The 27,079-nt window shown below is 41.8% G+C and overlaps 1 protein-coding gene across 1 annotated transcript in view; it reads left to right on the top strand.

The window, feature by feature from the left end:
* The first annotated feature begins 6,409 nt into the window (after positions 1-6,409).
* The window catches only part of Vstm4 (V-set and transmembrane domain containing 4), a 94,662-nt gene continuing 73,992 nt past the window's right edge, over positions 6,410-27,079 (top strand). Inside the window, exons 1-2 of the mRNA XM_047554632.1 lie at positions 6,410-6,509; positions 16,403-16,801. Coding sequence (XP_047410588.1) covers positions 6,455-6,509; positions 16,403-16,801 — 454 coding nt within the window. The 5' untranslated portion in view covers positions 6,410-6,454. The remainder of the gene's footprint in view (positions 6,510-16,402; positions 16,802-27,079) is intronic.

The following is a 27,079-nucleotide window of genomic DNA, read 5'->3' as shown; positions in this document are numbered from 1 at the left end:
TCGTGGCCAGGCAGCCTGGCACCAAACCGATGTTCTAACCATCACATCGATGCTCATATTTTCATGTAAAGACAGATGCAAGGTATTTAGGAAAGCAAACATGTCAGCTTTACAGGCAGTATTTTCTTTAAGTAGTAACAGCTGGAGATCAGGGAAAAGAAGATGGGTGTTTAGGACAAATGAGGGATGACAGCAACCTCAGGTAAGGGAAGTTTTTAAGGGCAGGATGACTTCAGCTGACTTGGAAGGAGGGGAAGAGGATACAATCATTCTTAAGGTAGTGACTACTTCCTAACCTCAAGGGACTCAAGTAGTCATTTGTGGCTTAAACCTATCAGAGACCTGAGACCTCCAGAGATAAGACTAGCATCTTATCTGTGGAAGGTTCAGGCAAAACCCTTCTGGAGGATTCAGGGGACCTCAAACATTTTAGATTATGAACTACTTTAAACTTTATTTTCCCAAATCATAGAAAAAGATGGAAGTCATTTCACAAAACTTACATAAACCTGGTAACAAAGCCTGACAAAGATGACACAAAGTAAATGACACATTAATCCCACTTATAACCACAAAATGATCACTAATTAAATTTAACTGAGTTTGAAAGGGATAATTCACCATTATTAAGTTTACATCATCCCTTGACTATTTAAAAATTATTATATCTAGAAATACTTCATTTTGAAGGAACACCTTATGATTATCTCAATAAATATTAAATGGACTTGATAATCAGAAATGAATCCATACATGTATGGTAAATGACCTTTTCATGAAGAGTACTAAGTTAATTCAAAGGAGAAAGAATAATCTTTTTAACAAACGGTGCTAGGACAACTGGATGTCTGCATGCAAAAGAGTGAAGTTGGATCCTTCCCTCATACCACATGTAAGAATTAACTCAAAATGGAAAAGACCCCCAAAAGAAAAGAGCTAAAACTAAAACTCTTAAAGGAAACATAGGTGTAAACTTGAGAATTGAAAACATATCCACACAACATTCATAGCAACATTATTCCTAACATAAAAATGAAAAATAAGTTTACATGTCCATCAAATGAATAAATAAAATGTATGTACCTATACAATGGAATATTATTCAGTCATAAAAAGAAATGAAGAATTGGTTTCATGTTACTTATGAATTGAACTTGAAAACATGTGAGATGAAAGAAGCCAGACACAAAAGGCTATATAAGGTATGAAACTATGTATAATAAATATCCAGTAAGGTATGAAACTATGTATAATGAATATCCAGTAGGCAAATTTATAGAATAGAAAGAAGATTTGTGGTTTCCAGGATTTAGGGGAATGACAATAGATATGGTGTTTCTTCTTGGGATGATGAAAACATTCTGAATTAGATAGCAGTTATGGTTACTGTTATGGTTTAGATATGAAGTATCCCCCTAAAATTCATGTGTGGGACAATACAGAAATTTAGAGGTGGAATGATTTGGGTTATGAGAGCCTCAATCTAATACATTCATTCACTAATAGGGATTAACTGGGTAGTAACAGTAGGCATGTAGAGTGTGGCTGAGGAGATAGGTCACTGGGCTGTGTGCTTTTTGAGGCTATATTTTGACCTTGGTGAGCTGAATGCTCTCTCTGCTTCCTTGTGGCCCTGTCCTGGGCTGCTTCCTCCTCCACACCCTTCCACTATGTTGTTCTGCCTCACCTCAGGCCCAGAACCACGGAGTTGGCCATCTATGAACTGAGACCTCTAAACCCCCATGAGCACCAAATAAACTTTTCCTCCTCTAAAATTGTAGTTGTCAGGTCTTTTGGTCCCAGTGGCAAATCAAAACAAAACAAAACAAACAAACAAACCAAAAAAAACAAAAAAAACAAAGAAACACAAAAACCCCAAAATGACTAAAATAGTTACACAATTTAGTAAATATATTATAAACCATCCAGTTGTACACTTAAAAAAGTTAAATTTTATGTTATATGGTTTATATATATTTAATAAATAAAACAAACAGTACTATAAATTCCTTAGAAACTAAGAAGTTTTTTTTTTCAGATGATATGGAATAGTTATCTCAAGCAAAAGAGCAAAACATCTACAGGTATTCCCATTGAAGTCGGGTTTTAAAAAACATTCATGTATAAAAGTTTGTATTTGACATTGTTCTGAAAGCTACAACCAATTCATATGAGAGAAAACAGAAGTTATTTTATGTAAAGGACCTAAAATAATTTTCAGAAAAAGAATATAGTTTGAAAGCTCAAAGTTAACCAAAAATTGTTGAAAATATAGGTAAAAGACTGAATTATAAGTCAAACCAAAAAATTTCTTGATTTTAGTCAAAAGATATGAGCAAAAGGAAATAACATGGAAAATAGTCTATTCATTATTTCTTAGTATATTTTCTGTTTCTACAACAAACTTGCCTGAAACCAGGTAATTATAAAAAATCTAAGTGTATTTGGTTCATGGTTCTGGAGGATGGGAAGTCCAAAATTATGGCTCTTGCGTCTGATGAGGGTCTTCATTTTGCAATAAAACATGGGGGGAGCACCACATGGTGAGACAGAGCAAGCGTGTCTGCTCTGGTCTGTCTTCCTCCTCTTAAAAAACCACTAATACCATTGTGGGGACCCCACCCTCAAGACCTTAACTAACCCTAAGTACCTCCTGAAGACCCACCTCCAAGTACATTAACATATGAATTTGGGAATTATTTCCAACACTTGAACTTCAGGGGAACACATTCGAAGCACAGCATACTAGATAAATAGATATTTTTAGAAATATTGCAAACACAATGAAATATCCAAGGGATTATCTGTAGTTGATAATTGTTTGACAATTTTCCCCTCTAGTTTATATTATTTTGTGAGTTTCTGTGTTAACAAGTGTGTTTTCTGAGGAAAAGTTAATAAAATGTTTCATTGTAACAATGCCTCAATTTGAAATGACTTTGTGTTGGGGGGGCGTCCTTATTCACATTCATGGTCTTCAGACTGCAATGTGAGAAGTCTAGCTCTTGACAACTTAATCCTCTGTTCTTCAGAATTAAATTAGCTTTGATTTTCTTAGCACTTTATATGATAAAAACTCAACCAGGCTAGGGATATAACTCAGTTGGTAGAGTGCTTGCCTTATAAGCATAAGGTCCTGGGTTCAATCCCTAGCACCACCAAAAAGACTCAACCAACTCAAAACAGTGAAATGACCTGTTTTGAAAGTGTGTCCTTATTCCTTACAAAGTTGGAAAGCTTTAGGTGAGAAGGACCTCAAGAGAACAATAGTGAGAGCCCAACTGAGAGAAAGGGTAGATGATGAGTACCCGATAGGAAATAAAATCACATAAATGGAGTCATATAATGAGAATAAGAGGAGGAGTTGAAGGATACAGGTGGAAAGATGAGAAAGTTGATCAGGAGATAAAGGGAGAAATAGAGAAATGGCAGATGTTAAGACTGTTTATCCTGATAGGTGGCTACCCACAATAAAGGGGAGGGGGTGGAGGGGAAAAATAGAAGTGCAGTAGATTAGAAAATGGGGAATGGAGGGAAAGAGTAGGGATAAGCAAAGGAAAGACAGTGGAATGACTCTCACATAGTTTTTCCATGTACATATATGAAAACAACATAGTGAATCCCACCACCATGCACTTTCATAAGAATGGGATCCTAACTAGAAAAAGGGACTCAAGAGGCTGAGGCAGAAGGATCCCAAAGTTTGAGGCCAGCCTCAGCAACTTTCAAGACCCTGTCTCAAAGTAAAAAGGGTTGAGGATATAGCTCAGTGGTAAAGCACTCCTGGATTTGAATCCCAGTATTAAAAAATAAAATAAGATAGGAAGGAAGAAGGACAAGAAAATACAGTATGTTCTGAATGCCTATTTAGAAACCTCAGATGGGAATTTTTAGGAAAGGGAATCTTTTTAAAAAAAATAATTGAGTATTATTCTAATTAAGAACAAAGTCAGAACTGATAGAGCCAGGGCTAAAGAAATAAATCAGTGAAGGTTTTCAAATTATCCAAAGCTTGTACATGAGTTAGTAGGCAGCAAGGGGAAGGGAAAGATCAGGAAGGTTTCTGCTAATGTAGTCTAGAACAGCAACATACTGTCTCACTGGGGTCACTAGTTGTGTCTTCCATGGGAACCAGGTATATCCTTCCATTCCTGTTTCATGAAACAAAGATCTCACCAAGATGTTCTGCTAGATCACTTGAGAAGCTGAAAAGTACTGAGAGAGCACCCAGTTGAAAACACTACAATGCTATGTATCACAAAACTGCAAGAAAAGCACTTTCTAGCCCCAAATCTCCAGTATGCACCAATGTGGGCAAAGAGAAAACAGGACAAAAGTGTGATTGGGTTGAACATCTGCTCAGTTCTGCAAGGACAGACTGATATTTAGAAATACACAATGATCAAAGCAGGATTTGTTTCCCCCAAGTGTGGCCAATGTGTCTTCTCCACCAGCTGGGAGAGTTATTTGCAAACAGCAAAACTGGGGTTGGAGGTCATGGAGGACATCAAACAGGCCCATAGCTCCCTGCTCATGTGCATTCATGTTGACATGCCATTTTATAGATGTCACCTTAGAGTAATGTTCAGAGAGGTCACCTTGCCCAAAGACCCACAGCTGTTGCTCAGTATGGGATGTGAACTGTCTTCCAGATGCCCCAGAACCCCTCTTCCAGAGCTTTCTCCCCTGTCTGGCCAAACACTGCCATGGGATCCAGTCCCAACCTGGCAGTTCACATTCAGAATCCAAGCTCCTAGTTCATATATTCTGTGGCCCACAGAACCCTGGACAGGTCTCCAGTCCTTTCTGAGTCTGAGTTTACTAATGTGTTAAGTGGCCTGGGACTTCACATGGGATGTTTGGGTTGCTTGCTCATTCATGCACAGTGATTTCTAGGCTGCTTTCAGGAAGCCTCATAGGAACATTTGCATTTCTGAGCTATAGGATTCTATTTGGCTCCAGTTCTTGATCTTCTTGTCTTTGGTATCAGACCTAGTGACCTTGCAGCCAGCTCACCTTCTTGGGACCTTCCACACATCTGGCTCAGAGGGGTTGCTTTCTATTCCTGTTGCCTCCATGGTCAGCTCATGCCCTAGCAGCCCTGCTCCATGGGAGGTCCTCCCAGCTGGAAGATCCCAAAGGACCCAAGGACCCTAGTGAGTGCTGCTTCCTAGAGAGCTCACAAAGCCTTTGTATCAATGGCCTGGGCTGCAGGGGTGGATGGTCTCTCTGGGACTGGCTCTGAGGTCTAGTACCACTCTGCCTTCTCCAACCCTCCTTCCTCTGCTTAGAGTTAAAGAGATGGGGACCTTATCATCCACCACTTCATCCTGCAGTGACCCACTCTCAACCAGGACCCTCCTGCTGGCTACTGTTCTCCTTTTCAGGAACCCGATAAAGCCCTCTCCTGATACACACACACACACACACACACACACACACACACACACACACCACTGTACCTAACGGACATTTCCTGCTTAGAGATCCTGAACTAACATATCAGTTAAGGTCAGATCCTAAGCTTACAGTCACCAGGGCTTAGAGACAGACACCTGGGGTGGGTGACTTGTCACCACTCCCTGCCAAGTGACGCAGGTCTTTTCGTTTATCGCCCTGCTTCTGCATCCCTATCTATATTAACAATTGCACAAGATAGCTGATGTTCATGTCAGGTGCTGGACTACACATCTTAAATGGAACTGGAACTGCCTTACTTGATCTTCTTAAACACTCTGAGGGATGGACCTGTTTCCCCATTGTTCAGATGGAGAAAACCAAGGCACATGGAAATTAAGGAGCTGTCCTAGGGTCTCACAGTGGAAGGACTTGGTAACATTGTGCAAACCACTTAGCACAGGACTGGCTGAGTGCGCCCTAAAAAGTCATAATTGTTAACAGCTTCCACATTTTCTAGATTTGCCTGTGTGAACCCTTTAATTTTCCAGGAGTCTGCACTCTAGTCTCCGATCTCCAAGTTTAGGCAGCAGAAGATGGCTGGCTCATCCTTCCTACCCTGCTCTGGGACTTAACGAAAGTCCCTGTGGAGTGGGTGCAGGAGATCCTGGAACAGCAGGTAAACTTCAGGACAGGGGTTTGGAAAATGCACTCCCACCCCCAACCTCCCAGTTTGCTTCCCTTAGGAATCACTGTGTCCGTGGAGGCCAGAAAACCACCAAACCCTTTGCAGCAACCACCTGTCAGCACCTCAGTTGTCTCATCTGAGAAATGGACGCGGCAAAAGGAGAGACCCACAGGTCACTGAAGGAGTGGAATTCGAGGCCGCTCCACTGGTCCATTGCGGGCCGAGGGACCCAGAAGCCCTGGCCCCAGAGGTGGCAGGCGGCCCGAGGGGCGGGCCGGGGCCGGGGGCGGGCGCGGGGCGGGCTGGTGGCGGCCAGGCCTGGCGGCGGCGGCGCTCTCCCGCGTCACAGCGCCGGGCGGCGGCGGGGAGATGCGGCTCCTGGCGCTGGCGGCGGCATTGCTGCTGGCTCGGGCTCCGGCCCCGGGTAAGCGTGGCGGGGCGGGCGGGCTCGGAGCGGGAGGTCGGGCGGGGGCCGGGAGCCGGGAGCCGGGAGCCAGCGCTGGGGAGGCCGGGGCCTGGCGGGGAGGCCCTGTCGCCTCGGGTCCCCACTCTGCGCCCGCCGGCAGAGGGCCCGGGACAGCGCTGTCACTGTCGCTGGTACGCTGGCTCTGATGGGCTCGCGAGTGCTGCGGGGCGCAGCGGCGCCTTCCTAACTTTCTGCGGAAGCCCTCCCGGGAAAGCGGTTCCTTCCCAGACCTGAGCCCTCCCTATGCGCCTCGCCCAGGGCTCCAGCACTCAGGCAAAACTGCTCTAAGGACACCTCTGTGCCCTTTCAAGTAACCCTTCCAGGCCTCGGAGGGGAAGATTGGAGCAGGATCGCGCAACCCCTAGTTGGTGGTTTTGTTTCCTTTTTTTGCACAACAGACAGGACCCACAACTTTTGGCAGGATCCTCTGGTCAGCAACTTTCCTTTAACTTTCTTCGCAGAGTGACTCCAAGTTGAAGTCCCGGTTTAGCTGCTGGATATGCCCCAACCGGTGTTGGGGGCTGCAAACTTGTTCACGGGTCTTTTGAGGTGACCAGGCCTGTGAGATAGGGTAACCTGGGCTGGGTGAAGCCTGACCCTTTCTCACAAGAACCCTACTTGGAGTAGCCTGTCTGCCTACACTACTGGCTTGCATTTTTATGGCTCCAACTTGTAAATTGCTGAAGAATTTTCTTCTCCTTCTCTGGCTGGTTGCCTCTGCAGTAAGGGCCATGCTGACTAACATAATAATTATATCAATGGTTCACTTTTTCTGGGTGCCTATCAGGTACCAGGAGTACATTATACCATTTAATCACAACCACATTTCAAAGAATGACAAGAGCAAATATTTATGGATCCAAGTACCTCAGTTCATCTGGCTGGTAACCTTTAAAAGAGATGCTATCATTATCCCCGTTTTTTTTTTTTTTTTTTTTTTTATGAAGCATGGGTTCATAAACTGACCTAAGTTCATGGGCTTGTAAGTGGCAGAGCTAGGATTTGAACCCAGTAAGACTGGCTGTAGATTCTGTGCTCACAATAGCTAAGCTTTGTTCCATTGTTTTCTAAATGAGGGACTGATACTCAGAGTTCAGTCATTTTTCAAGGGTGACCCAGCTTCCCAGTACTGTAGCTCGCATTTGAACTAGTCTGAGGTGGAGGAACTTGGATGCCAGAGGAAAGAAATCTATCCATTGTCTCCAGCAAGTCCTGCTACAAGTGCGGTGAACCTGAAATCTCAGCTGTGAGAAATGCTTCTTTTTCATGGTAGTCACTGTCTTGGTGGAGAATGACAGGAGGTTTGTCTTGGATCGTAGGGTTAGGCTGGCTCTCATGACCTGCATGAAGTAGCCAGCAGCCAGGGGATCCAAGTGGGCACCAGGGCCTTTCCTCTCTCTGCTCCATGTCCATCCACCTTCCAAATTTCAAGTGCTAATAGAGGGTACCTGAGATTCACTGTTTGGGGTCAAGGACATTATAATGTTTTCAGGAGCCCTAGAGAGTTGGAATTCAGGATCTTTTTAAGTCTGTCCTAGTTGTACTCTTTCTTGGGTGCACTCATCCCAGGTACCTACTCTAAGTTCTTCATCCATGACTCCTCACCACCATTGGCAAGGGACAGCCTGGCAGACCAGCTTATTCCATAAGCCCAGGCTCTAACCACTGCACTTTTCAAGCTCTCTATTTTGGGGTGGAGTAGGACCTTAGTTCCACCTTTCATTTCGTAGAAAAGAAAACCAACTGGCAAAATATTTATTAAGAGCCAAGCTGTAACCCAGTGTGGTGGTAATGCATTGTTTATGAAACCAGCTCTCCTATGTTCAAATTCTAACTTTGCCATGTACTGTGTGAACTTGAACAAGTTGCTTAGCTTCTCTATGCCTCAGTTTTCTTGTCTGTAAAATGAGGATTAGCAGAGTATGAGGATTAATTGGGAAAAAATTATAAAGTGTTTAGAACTGTTCTTGACATAAGCCGATGTTAGCCTCTATCATTGAGCAAGGTCCTGGATAAGAGCTAATTTTAGGTGATGGGCTTAATATGAATGAATCACCCAGGGGCTAAGTCTGGTAGCACTTCTGCATAGTGCTTAGAAAACACAGGCTCCTGTTGCTCTGGATATTTATTTCAGAGTTTTATTATCATGAATTTGAACTCTCTATCCTTTAATCACTAAGAAGCTCTTTGCTGCTGATTGAATACTCTCAGTTTGCATTCCTTTTAAACTTAGAGGTTTCTGGGAGTCAGAGCCATCACCACCTTCCTGGTCAGATCAGAACTGAGGGACCCAAGCTGTGCCCACCCCTGTATCCTGGGCAAGCCTGGTGCCTTGTTTTTGACAGAGGACCTTCATTCCCTGCAGCTGAGAGTTGCGGTGTCCCAGCTGCTTCATGAGAAGTAGATCGTACCTGTTGGACTACATGGATGACCTTTTAAACTGGTTTTCATGACATTATCAAATGCAAATAGGGGGTTAGACCCCTTGAATCTTATACTCAGGAATTAAAATTCATGTACAAACATAACCAGATATGTAATTTATGACATCCAGTACAAAATGAAAAATTTGGGCCCTTCATTAAAAACTATTAGAATTTCAAGAAATGGACAGTAGAGACGAAAGCCAGGGGAGGGACCCTTCCAAGCACAGGGCAGTGTGTGCCTGCAGATTGTGTGCCTGTGAAGCCCTCCCTGCTCAAGGTCAGTGTGGATCACTTTCTAGAGCTTCTACCTCCCCAGTACTTAGAGCATGTAAACTAATATCTGTAGTTTAAAGTTGTTTTCCTCATTCGAAGCCTAGGCTTGCCATGAAAGGCATCATCTTTCCATTTTCTAGATGAAGAAACTGAGACTTCAAGAGCCTCAACTAACAAAGCCAGGTTTTCAACCCAGTTGGGCACTAGTTCCTGACTCTCTTCTCAGTTCCTCCGAGTGATCATGTCTGTGTTTCATTGTTTCTGCCCAAAAGCCAGGAAGACCTAGGGTCATGAGCATCCCAGTGCCCATATGGGGTATATGGGTGTCCAAGGGCTCCCCAGTATCAAACACATACTTGTTGAAGGAATGGGATTATAGTGGCAGGAATCCTATCCCACTGGACTAGCCTCTTCTCTCTGTCTGTACTATTGCCTTCTTCTTTTGAGCATTGGCCTTAGGGCCCCTGATTGGGGTGGAGAGTTTCCTCTTGAGGTCTTTGTGCAGGTGGTGCAAGTGGTAATCTGGGCCACAGTGGGGTGCAGTTCACCAAGAGGAACTGATTTTTCCACTTTCAGTCTGTACTAGGTTCCTTCTGCCCCCGGGGCCTTTGTGCAGACCCAACCCTCTCCCAGAAGGTTACTCATTGCTTTATTAACTTTAATGTAGCCTTCAGTTCATGGTCATATACTTGGGTCTCTTCTCTGACACCAAAGTCTAGGTCAGGATCCTGCAAAGATTTTTTCAAACCATCTGTCTTTTCTTTGTATCCCACGACACTATGTTACATTTTCCTGTCTTTTTCCAGAGTAACAGTTGCCTTATATACCCTGACCTTTTAGCTCCGTAAAGTCAGGAATGCCATCTTCTTATTCACACAATGAATAACCTGGTGGAGGCAGGATTTTTTTTTTTTTTTTTTTTTTTTTTTTTTAAAGGAGGAAAGCTTTATCTAGGTTCATGGGTAGAGGTTTCAGTACATGGTCTGCTGGTTACAATGTTTCTGGGTCTGTTGTGAGGCAGAACATCATGGAAGAAGGACGCGGTGGAGCAAAGCTGCTTACCACAATAGTGGTCAGGATGCAGAGAGAGATGGAGAATGAGACAAAGACCAGGGATAAGGTGCATCCTTCATGGGTACACCCCCAAGAACCTACTTCTCTAATTAGGCCCCACCTTCTAAGTTTCCACACCTCCCTATACCTCCATTAAGTTTTTTTATTTTTATTTTTTTATTATTATTGTATACAAATGGGACACATGTTGTTGAGGCAGGAATTTTGAGTGGGGGATGTTATGTGGGGCCCTACCTCTACCTCAATTCCTCAATGAAGGGTCATAAAGCAAAAAATTATATTCCTTTCTGGGTTAGTGTGACTTGAACAATTCTCCTTTCAGGAGAGGGAGGATCTGCCCAGCCCTGCTGTGTTATCTTACCTAGTGGAGGAGGAGCAGTGACAACCTACCCTGTCCTATCTTGTGGCTGGCTTAGCCCAGATGTGCTCAGCCTGCCCCTTGTCCAGCAGGGTGTGACTGCTCTGTCATTCAGGCTGACATCCAGAAGGGAATAGCCTGGGCTCCCACACTGAGCTCTCTTGAGCCTAACTGTGGATCTGTGTGATCTGCTTCTCATTGTCCTGCCTCACACTGTCACATGGTGCCTGATGACCACAGTAGGACAGAAGCTGCCAACCTCTCTCTCTCTCCTAGTACTGACATGAATGTCCTACTGTGCTCAAGTTTGCCAGGCCCTGGATCCTCCCCCTACATGTCTCTCTCCTCCTCTCGGTTCTCATTCTCCATGCACATAAGCTGAGCCTCCAGGTTTGCTGGGTTAACACAGTCCCCTCCAGTGCTTGCGGGAGGGTGTTGGCTTTGCTGAGAAAGCTCATTGGAGGCACAGGAGCCCCACTACCTGAGTGCATGATCTCCATCAAAGTTTTCAGGTGGGGCTGAGACATTCAGCTCTGTTTCAATCACACTTCCCACCCACTTGTGCTGAAGGTGGGTGTGAGTATCAGAGCTGCGGGCAGGTGGAGGGTTAAGGTGAGCCTTGAGCAGTCATAACAGAGTTCCCAGACTGGGTGGCTTGAATAATGGAAATTTATTTTCTCACAGTTCTGGAGGCTAGAAGTCTGAGTTCAAGGTTCAAGCAGAGTTGCTTTCTCTCCTTGGCTTGAAGATAGCTTCTTCTCCCTGTGTCTTCTTGTGGTCTTCCCTCTGTGTGTCTCTGTCCTAATCTCCTTTTATGAGGACACCAGTCATGTTGGATAAGGGCCCACCTTAATGACCTCATTTTAACTTAATTACTTCTTTAAAGCCCCTATCTCCAAATACAGCCACATTCTGAAGTACTGGGGGTTAAGACTTCAACATACATATTTTTGGGGAGGTACACAACTCAAACCATAACAAGGCTTTTTGTAACTCTGTGGGAGAAACAGATGCTTGGGTCATTTGTAAGAAAATGAGGCAAAATGAAGGCAGGGAGGTGTGATGATAAAGAAAAAAAAAAAAAAAAAAAAGGTTCATCTTGGGAAGCCAGCTCAGTCCATTCCTTTCCTGGGAGCTGCTGATCTGGACCTGAGGCACAGAAGTGGAAGGGTTACTAGTTTGCTTCCAAGACGGAATCGGGCCTCCCATGGGGACTGGAGCACTTGGCACATTCTCCTGGTTTCAGTCACTATAAATAATCCCTTCTTCATGCAGTGGTAACAGGAGGAGCCTGGGGCGTGGGGTCCGTAGCACCATCATCCCACCCATATTGTTTCCATTTCCTGCTTCCCAGCTCTCCTGGACTCCAGTGGGGAGCTCTTGGGGGTGGGGCATGGCTGGACTTGGATTCTGGAAGCCAGCTGCTGCATCTCTGTGCTCTCCTCCTGCCCAACTCCCTGTGCCTGTTGGGGTGGGGTCAGCCTGGGATCCCAGCTGCTTCCTTGCTCACCAGGGAGCTCCGACACAGGGCCATGTGTGCTTCAGGCAGGGCCTCAGCAGTTGGGTGGAAACACAATCTGACTTATTTAACATGGCACATGGGCAAGATGCCCACCAGGTGGGTGAGATGCAAGGAAGATGTGGGCCAATTCCTCTTCTATTGCCTTTATGAGTGACTTTGGACAATAGTGGAATTGTTACTGCAAAAACCAGGCACCTACTCACAGGATACTCCAGAATTCAAGAATTTTAATTTAATCATATCCATAAGATGCTTTTTGTCATGTAAAATAACATTTGCAGGTGATTAAGACAGGACATCTCGTCTACCTGTTAATCTGTATTTCCCAATTGTCTGCCTGGGCTGGCCTTGTCCCTCCTCACTGTAGACAATGAGGACCTCATACCTGTTCACAATGTGCCTAGAGTTCAGGTGAGCATTGGTGTGTTTTCCTAAGTTCACTCCCATCTATTTTTTTAAGGTATCCAAAGACTGTCATGGTGTGGTGTGGTGAGTAATGGTCCCCTTGCAAATGTTAGTTTTCATGATAAAAGGCACTTTATGGACCTTGTTAAGATTTTTGAATTATTTTGGAGTGTTCTGAGGACCAGTGCTTGGCTTGTATGAGAAATCAAATAAAAGAAAATTGATGCTCAAGTCATAACTCTTGAGGTGTTCCGTCTACTAAATCAATAATGGAAACCATTATAAGAGGATGACTGCTATAGTTTGACTATGGTTCATCCCCTCTAAAACTCAGGTTGAAATTTAATTTTCATTATGAGATATTAAAAGGTGGGACCTTATATTAGTCAGCTTTTGGTTATTGTTACCAAAATACCTGATAAAAACCATGTATAGGAGAAAAAGTTTATGTGGGCTCATGGTTTCAGAGGTCAGCCCATGGTTGACTGGCTTCATTGCTCTGGGCCTGAGGTGAGGCAGAACATCATGGCAGAGGGCACAATAAAGAAAAGTTGCTCAGCTCATGGTAGCTGGGAAAGATGGGGTGTTGGGAGACAAACCAAGGACAAAATATAATCCCCAAGGGCACCCCCACAGTGACCTACTTCCTTCAATCACACCCTACCTGCCTACAGTTACCACCCAGTAGTCCAGTCATATTATTAATTCATCAGAAGGATAAACCCATCGATTTAAGTTACAGTTCTCATGATCTGATCATTTCACCTCTGAACATTCCTGCATTGTCTATCACTTGAGCTTACTGGGGGGAGGCATCTCATATCCAAACCAAAATGGACCTTTAAGAGGTGATTAGATACTATTGTGAATGTGGTAGTTTTCCTAATTTCTCTTTCTAAAGATTCATCCCTTATGTATAAAAATGCATTGGATTTATGAGCATTGATCTTGTAACCTGCTACTTTACTGAATTCACTTATGAGTTCTAAAAGTTTTCTGGTGGAATTTCCAGGTTCCTCTAAATATATAATCATGTCGTCAGCGAACAGGGATAGTTTGAGTTCTTCTTTTCCTATTTGTATCCCTTTAATTTCTTTGGTTTGTCTGATTGCTCTGGCTAGAGTCTCAAGGACGATGTTGAATAGAAGTGGTGAAAGAGGGCATCCCTGCCTTGTTCCAGTTTTTAGGGGGAATGCTTTCAGTTTTTCACCATTTAGAATGATTTTGGCCATGGGCTTAGCGTAGATGCCCTTTACAATGTTAAGAATGTTCCCACTACCCCAATTTTTTCTAGTGTTTTGAGCATGAAGGGATGCTGTATTTTATTGAATGCTTTTTCTGCATCTATTGAAATAATCATGTGATTCTTAACTTTAAGTCTGTTGATATGGTGAATGACATTTATTGATTTCCGGATGTTGAACCAACCTTGCATCCCTGGGATAAAGAATGGAGGAAGGAAGGACTGTATAGAGGGAAAAGAGGGGTGGGAGGGGTGGGGGGGAAGGGAAAAAAAATAACAGAATGAATCAAACAACATTGCCCTATGTAAACGTATGATTACACAAATGGTATGCCTTGACTCCGTGTACAAATAGAGAAACAACATGTATCCCATTTGTTTACAATAATTAAAAAAAAAGAAAAAAAAAGAAAATAAAGAAAAAAAAAGATGATTAGACTGACTTCACAAATAGGTTAATGGGTTAATGAGTTATCATGAGGGTGATTCTGTTGTCAAGGTGGTCTCTCAAACACTCTTGTGTCTGCCATGTCATACCCTGTGTTACCTCAGGACTCTGCCAGCAAAAATGCCATAACCAGATGTCGCCCCTCAACCTCGAATCAGAACTGTGAGCCAAAATAAGCCATTTTTCTTGATGGCTAACCCAGTCTGTGTTGTTAGCAGAAAATGGATGAAGACCAATGACCTATGGGTGGGATTTTATAATGAAGAATATTTTTTATTTGACAATCTTCACCTGACCCCATCACAACCTCTTCGTCAAATGTTCAGATTTTTTTTTCTTTTCTGTGCTGGGAATAGAACTCAGGGGAACTCAATCACTGAGCCACATCCCTAACCCTATTTTGTATTTTACTGAGAGATATGGCCTCACTGAGGTGCTTAGTGCCTCCCTTTTGCTGAGGCTGGCTTCGAATCTGCTATTCTCCTGCCTCAGCCTCCCTAGCCACTGGGATTATAGGCATGCATCAATGTGCCTGGTCAAATGTTCAGATATTGATTTCTTTTTCCTTTTTCCTTCTTGCTTGTCTGCAGCAATGACCAGGGGACAAAGCCTTTGTTGACTCTGACATCTGGGGCCCAAGCTTCTTCATGTGACCAGAAGGAGACATTGGGGGCTTGACAATTGTAGTTTGGGATTACCCTGAGGATACCTGCTTGTTTGGTTGGGAAGGCAGCAAATGGTGCTTACTGAAGTTGCACCCTGTGAAGTATAGGGTTGGGGTTTTGGGATCTGGTGAGAGGATAGTACACAGAAAGAGGCTCCAGCATTCTGGGCAAAGCATCTTTTCATGGGCTCTGTCTGCCAGGAATTTCTTATTTTGTTTTCTGTTGCTATAACAAAGTACCTGATGTGTGCTAATTTATAAAGAAGAGAAATTTATTTGGCTTGTGTTTCTGGAGGCTAAGAAGTCCATGAACATGACACTGGCATCTGCTTAGCACTTGGTGAAGGCCATAACATGGTGGGAGGCATCGTATGGAGAGACAGAGCAAGCATGTCTTGTCTCTCTTCCTCTTTTTATAAAGCCACTAATGCCATCATGGGGCCCTACTATCATGACTTCATCTAATTCTAGTTACCTACCAAAGGCCCCACCTCCAGATACCATTAACCTGTGATTTTGGGGATTGTTCTGACACATGAACTTTGTGAGACACAAACTCTAGGACAGGAGGCTCCGCCAGTGGGTTCCAGGACAGCATGGCCTCTCTGCACAACTCCAGGTACACAAAGAACAATGACTCCTTGGAAAAGGTAACAACACTCAGTATCTCTGAGGCCTGCTGATCTGGATGGTTGGGTAGGCCTCAGGGTGGCTCCATTAAAGATCAGCTCAGAGCAGAACATGACTGGAGGAAGGAAGTCTCGGCTGGTCCTAACTAAGAAAACAGAGATAGAAAAGGTTGATGGGGACTGGAATTCTGAAGCATCTTTTGGGGTGTTGGGCAAATCCTTCAACTCTTCCTGCTCCTGAGGCTTGTTCCTTATTCTTGCACTTCAACTGAGAGCCCTATTGTTCCCCATTATTGGTACTAGTTCAGCACTCTGCCTGACCATTGCTGAGCATATTCCTGGCTTAGTGTTGAAATAGCTAAGATGGAGAAAGAGGGACAGACCATCAAAGAAGGTGTCCTGTCTTTGCCCCTGCACAGCTCTGACTCTGTTCACAATAATAAAAGCAGACCTTAGGGAGGCTGACGGGGGAGATAGGATGTGGGTTGGACATTTTCAAGGGGCTGCAAAAATTCAAATTTTTATGTGAGAACAAATTAACATTTTTTGAAACATGTTCAGCTAGGTGGTCAGTGTTTGGCATCCCATGTGAATGGGATTGTCCATAGATGAGCATGTGGTAACCCATGGAGGCTCTCCTCAGAAGAACCCCTCCTCTGACCATCAGGAAGGTAGAGAGTGAGCATGGGGATACAGGTGCCACCTGCCTCCCTGGTCATGCAGAACACTAGACTCCACTGTGGACTGTCCACATGAGGACAGGCTGAGGACTTCAATCATCATTTTCTCTTTTCCCCTTTCCTCTGCAGAGGTCTGCGGGGCTCTCAATGTCACCGTGTCCCCAGGGCCTGTGGTTGACTACCTGGAGGGGGAAAATGCCACTCTCCTCTGCCATGTCTCCCAGAAGAGGCGCAAGGACAGCTTGCTGGCCGTGCGCTGGTTCTTTGCACGTGCTGACTCCCAGGAGGCCTTGATGGTCAAGATGACCAAGCTCCGAGTGGTGCAGTACTACGGGAACTTCAGTCGCAGTGCCAACAGGCAGAGGCTGCGCCTGCTTGAGGAGAGGCGGGGGACGCTCTACAGGCTCTCAGTCTTGACCCTTCGGCCAGCAGATCAAGGGCATTATGTCTGCAAAGTCCAGGAAATCAGCAAGCACAGGAATAAATGGACAGCCTGGTCCAATGGCTCCTCTGCAACAGAAATGAGAGGTGAGGGCATATCTGGTCTCTCTGTGGAGAGTATGGTGGGGAGGCCTGGGAGGAGGCCAGGTCAGTGGTCCTCAGTCCTGTCACCATGCAGAGGACCCCAGGTCAGCTCTGCCAGAACATATCTTGTCAGTCTGTGGGCCAGAACCACGTGAGTCGAACCATGGGGCTGATGTTGGTGTAGACATGGAAATGAGGACAGAAAGGAACAAGTGTCTGCCCCTTGGCCACTTAACCTGTTCTTTGGGTAAAATCTTTTTCATGTCTGAAAGATTTGACTAGACGTGCACTCTAAAGGTAAACAAAGCCAGATACTGGTTAAACAAAGCCAATTAGAACATACAAGAAGGTTCATTACCTTCAAGGAAGTGTGAACATCTATTTTCTAATTAATGTGACTCTACTTTCAGGGAATGAAGTGTAAAAATTAGAAAAAGCAATGGAAAGAGAATGGGGTCTTTGGTGCATGTGGAGCCCATCTGACTGTGCTAAGGTGCTTCTGGAAGTTAGGCTTCTACCTTTCCATAGAGGCTCGGAGATGGGTTGTGTCATCAGGTGAAGGCTAGAACAAACACTAAGTTCTTTTGCCAGCCTTGAGTATTCTCAGACAGGCACTCTGTGGAGAGTGGGTCATTCTAGGCACGCACCCTGAACTGTTAGAAATTCTGTGTTTGTTCAAGTTTTTATAGGTCAAGCTGAGAAAGGATTCGGAGGAGCTTGACTGGAGTCTGGTTAAGGAATGAATCTTTATCAGTGCCCAGCCTCTAACTCAGATCTATGCAGCCTTGATCACTTTGGCTGGGGTGCTGGGCATCCTGGAGGTAGCATGTGTCAGGAGGTCCTGATGTGAATTGCCAGGTCTATGAATAGGGCATACTGGTAGCTCTGAGGAGTTGCCCAGTGGAACTGAGCCAAGCTCAGGCAACATCTTGCTGTGAGATTCATCAGGAAGTGGATGAAGGCCCAGAGGCTGCCCTCCGTTCCTGGGGACAGATAGGAAGTGTTTGCCATATTTTTGGAACATCTTGGCTACTAAATGCCAAATTAAAGATTATCATTTTTGATCATCAGTGTTCTATTCAAGAAGATCTCTCTTGCAATTTTAACAAAACTTAATATTGTGCATTCAAATTATGTCTTTGATTGCTTTGAACTTGGATTTAGCTTGCAGAAGATCAAGAAGGTCATAGAGTAAAGCTGGTGGTCTCAAACATATAAAAGAATCTAATTTTATGATGTATATGTAATTAATATTTAAAGGCCTTAATGATATTGTTTTGATAGCTTTTGTAAAGGAATAAAACTCAGTTGTGAAGGTAGTTTTACTATTCTATATGAATATGGGACATATTAAAGTGAAATATATATTAAAGTAAAATAATTTTTATGGGTAGTCTTTAAAGCATGTGTTTGTAATGTTTGTTAACACAGAGTGATGCAATAATTAAAATGCTGTGCATTTTTTCTCCCTAAGCAAATTAATTAAAAAAAAAAAACAAATGACTAGTAGTATAAAATATATTTTGGTACAGAAAACAAAAACTACATAAAAAAAAAATACAGGAGGGACCCACAGTGAGTATCACTTGGTTCTGAAACACAGATCGTGTGTGTGTGTGTGTGTGTGTGTGTGTGTGTAATGTTTGTCTTTATGTCCCAGTATATTTTGGAGTCATGCACTAAATCTCTTGGCAGTAATAAAACTCTGCCAATTAGAACATATAAAAAGGTTTACTACCTTCAAATAAGTGTGATCATCTAGTTTGTTATTCAATGTGAATCTATTTTCAGTGAGTGAAACAAGTTCCTTCTAGAACATTTATTTGGGAACTTGCTTCGAAAACTTGAGGTAATTTATAAGCCTTCACTGGAAATAAAGGATCTTTTCCCCCCTCCATCTCCTCTCCCTTCCTCTTCTTCCCCTTCTATCCCCCTTCCATCTGTTTCTCTTCCTTCCTCACTCTCCTTCTTCCTCTTCCTCTTTTCTCTCTGTCTCTCCTTCTTTCTCTCTCACTGCCTTCCATGCTCCTTTGACCTCTCACCCGGAAGTGGTTCTAACTTTACAATGAGTTGCCTCCCTCTCTAGGTCTGCCCTGCCTCAACCTCTGGGCAAAGCCACAATGAACATATCTACCAGATGCTCCACCACAGCTGCTGGGGGTTAAGGAAAGATGATCCCAGGTAAAAGGCCTGAAATCAATCTGGCTTGTTCTGGTTGGAGCATGTGTCCCCCAGGCTGGAGGGAGCTTGCAGAGCCTTGGCTGGCTGCTTGTCTTTCCTGGGCAGGGTTGGGACCAGGTTTGCTGCTCCAGCCTCCCAGTGTGTCTTTCCTGGTGTCCTTTGTCTTGCTTATCCTTAGGGGCCCTGTTTTCCTAAATCTCCACTCTCAATAGTTGTTATATGGAAAACAAAAATGTAAACCAACAGCTCAATGCTCCCTTCTATGGGTAAACACATTGGGTTGGAATATTAAACAGGACTGTTCAGAGGTGTTTTAGAAGACCTTCACCTACCCGCTCCACCCAGGTCCATAGTGTTTTCTACCATTCCTTTTTTTCCTCCTTTCTAGCAGGTTCTCAAGCCATCTGTGGGAGAGGGGAATGCTTTTTGGGATTTCCCTTGTAACACTATCCCACTGTTTGCCCTTCACTGTGAACTTGATCATGTGCTCCTTCCTGTTCTTAATGTGGGATAAAATTGCCTTTCACTGCAAACTCTCAGAAAGAAAGATAGTGCCTGGTCTCTTCTCATCTAGCTGTTGCAAACCCCTCTTCCAGCAGGTGGAGGGTCTTGACTCACACCAAAATATTTAAGGAATGGTTCCTGGCACAAAGTAACTGCCATAGGAGTATTGGCTCTTATTATTTGTCCTGATTTTCCATGTTTGTTGTTTTCTACTGCAAAAATAATGTAGTTCAGTTAGAGAGAACATGGAAAAACAAACTAAAAGTGTTTAAAGAAGAAAATAAAAAATGACTTACTACATCTCCATCCAATAAATTAAAATTTCAATGTCAATCCTTCTGGTATTTTGTGCAAATAAAAATGTAAAAACATCATTTCAGTCTTATTATAAATATTGTTCTGTGCCTGACCTTTTTGACATTGGTAAATAATGTGCAAGTGTCCCTTGTTAAATATGCTTCCATAGTGTAATTTTAGTGACAGAATAACATTCCATGGTGTGGATGTACCAAAATTTAGCTTCCCACTTATTATATTGAACGTTTAAGCTATGCTAAATCCTTGTCAGTTAACCTCCAGAAATGTCACCGTTCTTAGCAAAAGTCCTAGAAATAAAGTTTCTGGGTTAAAAGGGAATACCCAACTTAAAATTGATGCTATAATAGTTAATAAATTTATATTCCTGCCAGCATTAAAAATAACTTTTTTCCATAGACTCATCTATATAACCATGATTGTTAGTTTTCTGTATTCACTTGATTGGGCTTAGGGATACCCAGATAACTGACAAATCATTATTGCTAGATGTGTTGTTTCTGGTTCTCTGAACCTTATTTCTTGGAACCCTGACTAATTCAATAACATATACTTTTTGAGGAGAATGATGACAATGATGATGATGTGATGACAAATACCTGGAAACAGTACCTGTCATATAATTGAACCTCATTAAATACTTGATGAATATATGAGGTGCTCTTTGCTAGGCAGAATTTGTATCTCTTGCGGTGGATACTTCTGTGGTCGGCATGACATGGTAGATATGATTACCCTCTCTGGGAAACCCATGTCTCTTTCCCTTGACCTATTTCAATTGTACATCTTATTTGAGGTCCCGCATCCATCCTTCTTCTTCTATTATACTTTTTTTGAGTTTGCAAACCATGCAAAACTCTCTCACCTACAGCATCCTGCAGATTATATATTTTTAGCACTGTTAGCACCACATTATACAGTAATCGCATAGTTTTTGTAAGCTGTTGTGACATGGAATGATGTAAAAATATATATGTTTGAATAAAAGATCCAAACAAGGCAAGCACAAATATGTGAAAGTTGATGGGCCTAATGTCCCAGACTTTACTCCCAACCACACAGGTAATCATCATCCATAACTTGGTTTAAATCTTTCAAGACCTTCTTCTATTGGCCTTCATATATACCCTCATGTATAATTTTAACAATAGTACATGTATTGATTTATAATTATTGTTGATGGTATTATATGGAATTTTTGGCGATCATCATATAGTGAGATAAGACCAATCTGAATCCAACCATTATCCCAGTGATGGACACTTAAAAAACCCGATTTTCACTATATAAACAGTGATTAATCGTGGACAGCTTTGTGTGAACCTCCAAGTGTCTCTGTTGGCTGAATTCTTGGAAAGGTATTGCTGGGCCTAAGGCTATGCATATTTAAATTTTTAATAGATATTGCCAAAATGCTATTGCCAATTGCTTTACAAATTCATACTCTGACCATCATTGACATTGTCTATTTTCCTGAAGTTCATTAACAATCCATATTATGCATTTTTCCATTATTTATCATAATTATGAAAAAATGTTTCTTTGTTGTTTTAATTTAAATTATATTTAATACAATAAGTTAATTTCTGTTGTTTATTCAATTATTAGTGTTGTTGTAGGATTTCTTCATGTTTTTATTGACTGTTTAAAAATTTCTTTTGTGAATTTCCTGTCCATAGTTACAACTGTCCATGATTGGGTTTCTGTCTTTTTCGTGTGTGTCTGTATGTGTATGTATTTGATCATTAATTTTTAAACCGTTATTTATGGTATAAAAATTTCTTTGTTTTTGTCACTGGTATCTTCTCTTTATGTTTTTTAAACATACAGATATTTCACATTTTCGAGATATTTCTATAGTCATATTTGTTATTTTTTCCTTTGTGGTATAACTTTTTCCAATAGTCATTTTATTATTATTATTTTTTAGTTGTAGATGGAAACAATACCTTTATTTTGTTTATTTATTTTTATGTGGTGCTGAGGACTGAACCTGGTGCCTCACATGTAGTAGAGAAACACTCTACCACTGAACTATAACCCCAGCCCTCCAGTAGTCAGTTTTTAATTGAGGCTTAATTTAAATTCAGGTAGTTGAACATGGTACTTTTGTGTCTAACCTTGGAAAATATTTCCCACCACAAACTTATAAAAGAGTTTTCCATAATTTTTTATAAATTTATTTATTTTGATTTGTTTTACACAAATGTAGTAAAACTGTTCTTTCTCTGGTTGTACATGAAGTAGAGTCACACCATTTGTGTAGTCATACATGTACATAGGGTAATGATGTTTGTCTCATTTTGTTATTTTTCCTTTCCCCCACCCCCTCCCACCCCTCTTTTTCCTCTACACAATCCATCCTTCTTCCATTCTTGCCTCCCTCCCACCCCCCATTATGTATCATCATCTGCCTAACAGAGAGATCATTTGACCTTTAGTTTTTTGGGATTGGCTTATCTCACTTAGCATGATATACTCCAACTCCATCCATTTACCTGCAAATGCCATAATTTTATTCTTCTTTATGACTGAATAAGATTCCATTGTGTATATATACCACAGTTTCTTTATCCATTCATCTAGTGAAGGGCACCTAGGTTGGTTCCACAATCTAGGTATTGTGAATTGAGCTGCTATAAACATTGATGTGAATGTATCACTGTAGTATGCTGATTTTAAGTCCTTTGGGTATAGGCCAAGGAGTGGGGTAGCTGCATCAAGTGGTGGTTCCATTCTAAGTTATCTAAGGAATCTCCACACTGCTTTCCAGAGTGGCTGCACTAATTTGCAACCCCACCAGCAATGTATGAGTGTACCTTTTTCCCCACATCCTCGCCAGCACTTATTGTTGCTTGTATTCTTGATAATTGCCATTCTAATTGAGATGAGATGGAATCAGAGCAGTTTTGATTTGCATTTCTCTTATTACTAGAGATGTTGAAAATTTTTTCATATATCTGTTGATTGCTTGTAGATCTTCTTCTGTGAAGTGTCTGCTCATTTCCTTAGCCCATTTATTGATTGGGTTATTTGTATTCTTGGTGTAAAGTGTTTTGAGTTCTTTATTTATAGATTCTGGAGATTAGTGTCTATCTGAAGTATGTGTGGCAAAGATTTTCTCCCACTCTGTAGGCTCTCTCTTCACATTGCTGATAGTTTCCTTTACTGAGAAAAAGCTTTTTAGTTTGAATCTATCTTAATTATTGATTCCTGCTTTTATTTCTTGTGCTTTGGGAGTCATGTTAAGGAAATCTGGTCCTAAACTGACATGATGAAGATTTGTACCTACTTTTTCTTCAATAAGGTGCAGGGTCTCTGGTCTGATTCCGGGATCCTTGATCCATTTTGAGTTGAGTTTTGTGCAGGGTGAGAGATGGAGGTTTGGCTTCATTTTACTGCATATGGATTTCCAGTTTTCCCAGCACCATTTGTTGAAGAGGCTATCTTTTCTCCATTATATATTTTTGGCACCTTTGTCTAGTATGAGAAAACTGTATTTATGTGGGTTTGTCTCTGTTTCCTCTATTCTGTAGCATTGATCTACCTGTCTATTTTGGTGCCAATACCATGCCATTTTTGTTACTATTGCTCTGTAGTACAGTTTGAGGTCTTGTATTGTGATACCTCCTGCTTCAGTCTTACTGCTAAGACTTCAGGCTTTGGCTATTCTGGGTCTCTTATTTTTCCAAATGAATTTCAAGATTGCTTTCAAGAAAAAGTTATTTTGGGACTGGGGTGTGGCTCAGTGGTAGAGCATTTCCTACTGTGTGAAAAGCCCTGGTTTTGATCCCTAGTACTGTGAAAGAAAGAAAGAAAAAGAGAGAAAGAGAGAGAAATCAATAAATAAGTAGAAAAAAGAAAAGATACTTCTTGTCCCTTAGTTTGAGGCACAGCTATTTGAATGAAGGAAGGAAGTCAGGCATGGTGGCACACACCTATTGAACCATCTACTCAGGAGGCTGAGATGGGAGAATGGCTTGAGCCCAGGAGTTCAAGGCCTACCTGGGCAACAGAATGAGATTCCATATCATTTTATTTTAATAATAATAATAACAACAACTGAACAACTGTACAAAATTACAACAGACCCACACCAAGGCACATTATAATGAAAATACCTAACATACAAAATAAAGATAGAATTTTAAAGGCTGTGAGAGAAAAGAATCAAATTACATTCAGGGGAAAACCAATACAGATATCAGCAAATTTCTCAACCCAGACCCTAAAAACTAGGAGGGACTGGAACAACATTTTTTAAGCTCTCAAAGAAAATGGATGCCAACCAAGAATCTTATTCTCAGAAAAACTTACCTTTGGATTTGACAATGAAATAAAATCCTTCCATGATAAACAAAAACTAAAAGAATTTATAAATAGAAAGTTGGCGCTACAGAACATTCTCAGCAAAATATTCCATGAGGAAGAAAGGAAAAACAATGATGTAAGTCAGTAAAGGGAGGAACTACCCTACAGGAATAGCCAAATAAAGGAGAAATCAAGTCAAGTTAAAAACCAAAAATAAGCCAAAATGACCGGGAATACAAATCATACCTCAATAATAACCTGAACTCATCAATTAGATGAAAGCTCTACTTTCCCCACTAGAACTAACTTTGTAGTGCATGGTTGTTATAGTTTGAATCTGGGTTGTCCCCCAAAGGCTCAAGTGTTGGAGGTTTGGTCCCCAGCTGGTGAGGCTACTAAGAGGTAGTAGAAACTTTAGGAAGTGGGGCCTAGTTGAAGCACATAAGTCACTGAGGGCATGTTCTTACAGGATATACCTTGTCCTCAGAGATCACTCATTCATTCCCCACCAGCCCCTCTCTTCATCGTGATCTGCACCAACACACTCTGCTACAAATTGCCTATAATGCTCAGAAGTCCACAGAAATGGGACCAAGTGACTATGGACTGAAACCTCTGAAACCATCCACTAAAATAAATGTTTTCTCATTTAAGTTTCTTTTCTCAGATATTTTTGTCACTGTGACAGCTTGAATGCTGTGCTGCCTTGAAATTTCTTTCTGCAGATTAATTAGTCCATCACCTTTAAACTCAGCCTCACAGAAAGTTTCAGGACATGGACAAAATGTAGACAAGTTCTTTGCCAGAATGTAACATGAATAGCCTTTCATATGATTCCTAGTGGAGTCCTCATTCCCATATGAAACCTCAGGAACACAGTCTTTACTGTCCAAATTCCTGTCAGCATTTTGATCTTCTTCATTCTCAACAGAATCACCCATTAAGCTCTGCTTACAATATTCCAAGTTTTCTTTAGCCTGCTTCTCCTAAATTTTCCAAACTTATCCCATACACCAGTTCCAAAGGCTTTTGAGCAACATTATTAGAGAGAGTCACAGCAATGACCCCATTTCTCAGCACCAATTTTCTGTTAGTCGGCTCTCTGTCACTGTGACAAAATACCTGGGAAAATTAACTTAGAGGAGGAAATATTTATTTTAGCTTCAGGTTTCAGGGGTTTCAGTCATTAGTCATTTGATCTCATTGCTCTGGTCTTCTGGAAAGGCAGAGCGTTCTGGCAGGGAGTGCGTGGTGGAGTAAAATGATTCACCTCATGGTGGCTGGGAAACAGAGGAGGAGTTGGAGGAAGGACTAAGGACAAAATATAGTCTTCAAGGACCTGCCCCCAGTGACCTACTTGCTTTAACTAGGTCATACCTCAAAAGTTTTCACCACCTTCCAAATAGTGCCACCAACTGGAGACCAGGTCTTCAACCCATGAGCCTTTGGGAGACATTCCAGATCCAAACCAACATTTTTTCATCTTTTCAAAATCTATTTTTATATAAGGTATATAGTACCTAACTTGCTATTTTTTCCAAATAGTAAACTGCCCTCCCTATATTTCATATTGAATAGATACTTCCCTGTCTTGAAATCTACATTGTTTCATTAGCTTAATTTCTACATTTAAATGTAAAATGTGTACATCTCATCAATATAGTTCTATCTTAATTACCATAGAATAGGACAAATCTCTTCACTATTCTTTAAATCAATATCTTGGCTATTCTTTCATATTTGGTTGAGAAACAGTTTACTTAGTGAAAATTATGTTGGGATTTGATTGGGATTTGATTGACTTTATAGATTACTTTGGGGTTGGCATATCTATGTTAATCTTTTTCTATTGTTATAACAAAACACTTGAGGTTGGGTTCTTTATTTAGCTCACATATTTGGAAACTAAAACTCCAGGACCAATAGCTTCTTCTGTTTGACTTGAGATGAGGACCTTTGGCCATATCATGGTGGAAGCATATGGAAGAGGGAGAGATCACATGGTATGACAGAAAGCCAGAGAGAGCGGTTTGCTCTTTTAATAACAACTCCCTCTTGATGAAACTAAATGGGGTCCCTTGTCCCTTGAGTACTACATTAATCCCTTATGAGGGCAGTGCATCCAATGGACCAATTACTTCCTACTTAGTCCCACCTCTTAAAGGTTCCACTACCTCTTAGTATTGCCCCATCGGGGACCAAGCCTCTAGTGCAGGAAGCCTTGGTGGACAAACGACATCCAAACCATTGCAGCATTTTATACATCATTACTATTTTAAATGTTCCTATCCAGGAATCTGTTGTGTTCCTTCATGTATTCAGAATTCTTTTTATGTCTCTCTGTAATAACTTCTCCACATGACTTTTAACCTTTTTAAAATTATGTATGTTTCTAGGTATTTCACGGTTGTAAGTAGGATCAATCTCTTCCTTTACACACACACACACACACACACACACACACACACACACAGAGAGAGAGAGAGAGAGAGAGAGAGAGAGAGAGAGAAGGAGAGAGAGAAAAACGTCTGACCTTTGGTGACTTGTATTTGGCAACATAACAAGTTGCCATATTGTTTCAGCTGTAGTCTTTTTCAGTTGCTTCTCAATGTGCCTGTGAATTTATGTCTCATAACTTTTTCTAACCCTATTACACTGGCTAGTATTTGAGAGATAGCAAGTATTCTTTTTGTGTGACATTATGAATTTTAACTTTACCATTTGGGCTTTATCTGGACCATATCTTTCCATTCAATCTCTATAATTACTGTTAGAGACTGTCAGTTGCCCTAATAAAAAGCCAGCTTTAAAGTGTCCATGATTTTTTCATGATCTTCACTAGTAAACCTATCAGAAAAGCACCTGGAATGCCCTCACAATATCTCTTAGTGATTTGTCTTTTCCTTTTTGTATTTTTAAAAGTTATTATTTAAAAATCCACTCTAAAAACCTGTCAGAGATAGATGACAT

This window comes from Sciurus carolinensis, chromosome 5, assembly GCF_902686445.1.
Source record: "Sciurus carolinensis chromosome 5, mSciCar1.2, whole genome shotgun sequence".
Lineage (NCBI taxonomy): Eukaryota > Metazoa > Chordata > Mammalia > Rodentia > Sciuridae > Sciurus > Sciurus carolinensis.
Note: the sequence above shows the minus strand (reverse complement) of the source record. Positions and strands in the feature narration are given on the sequence as shown.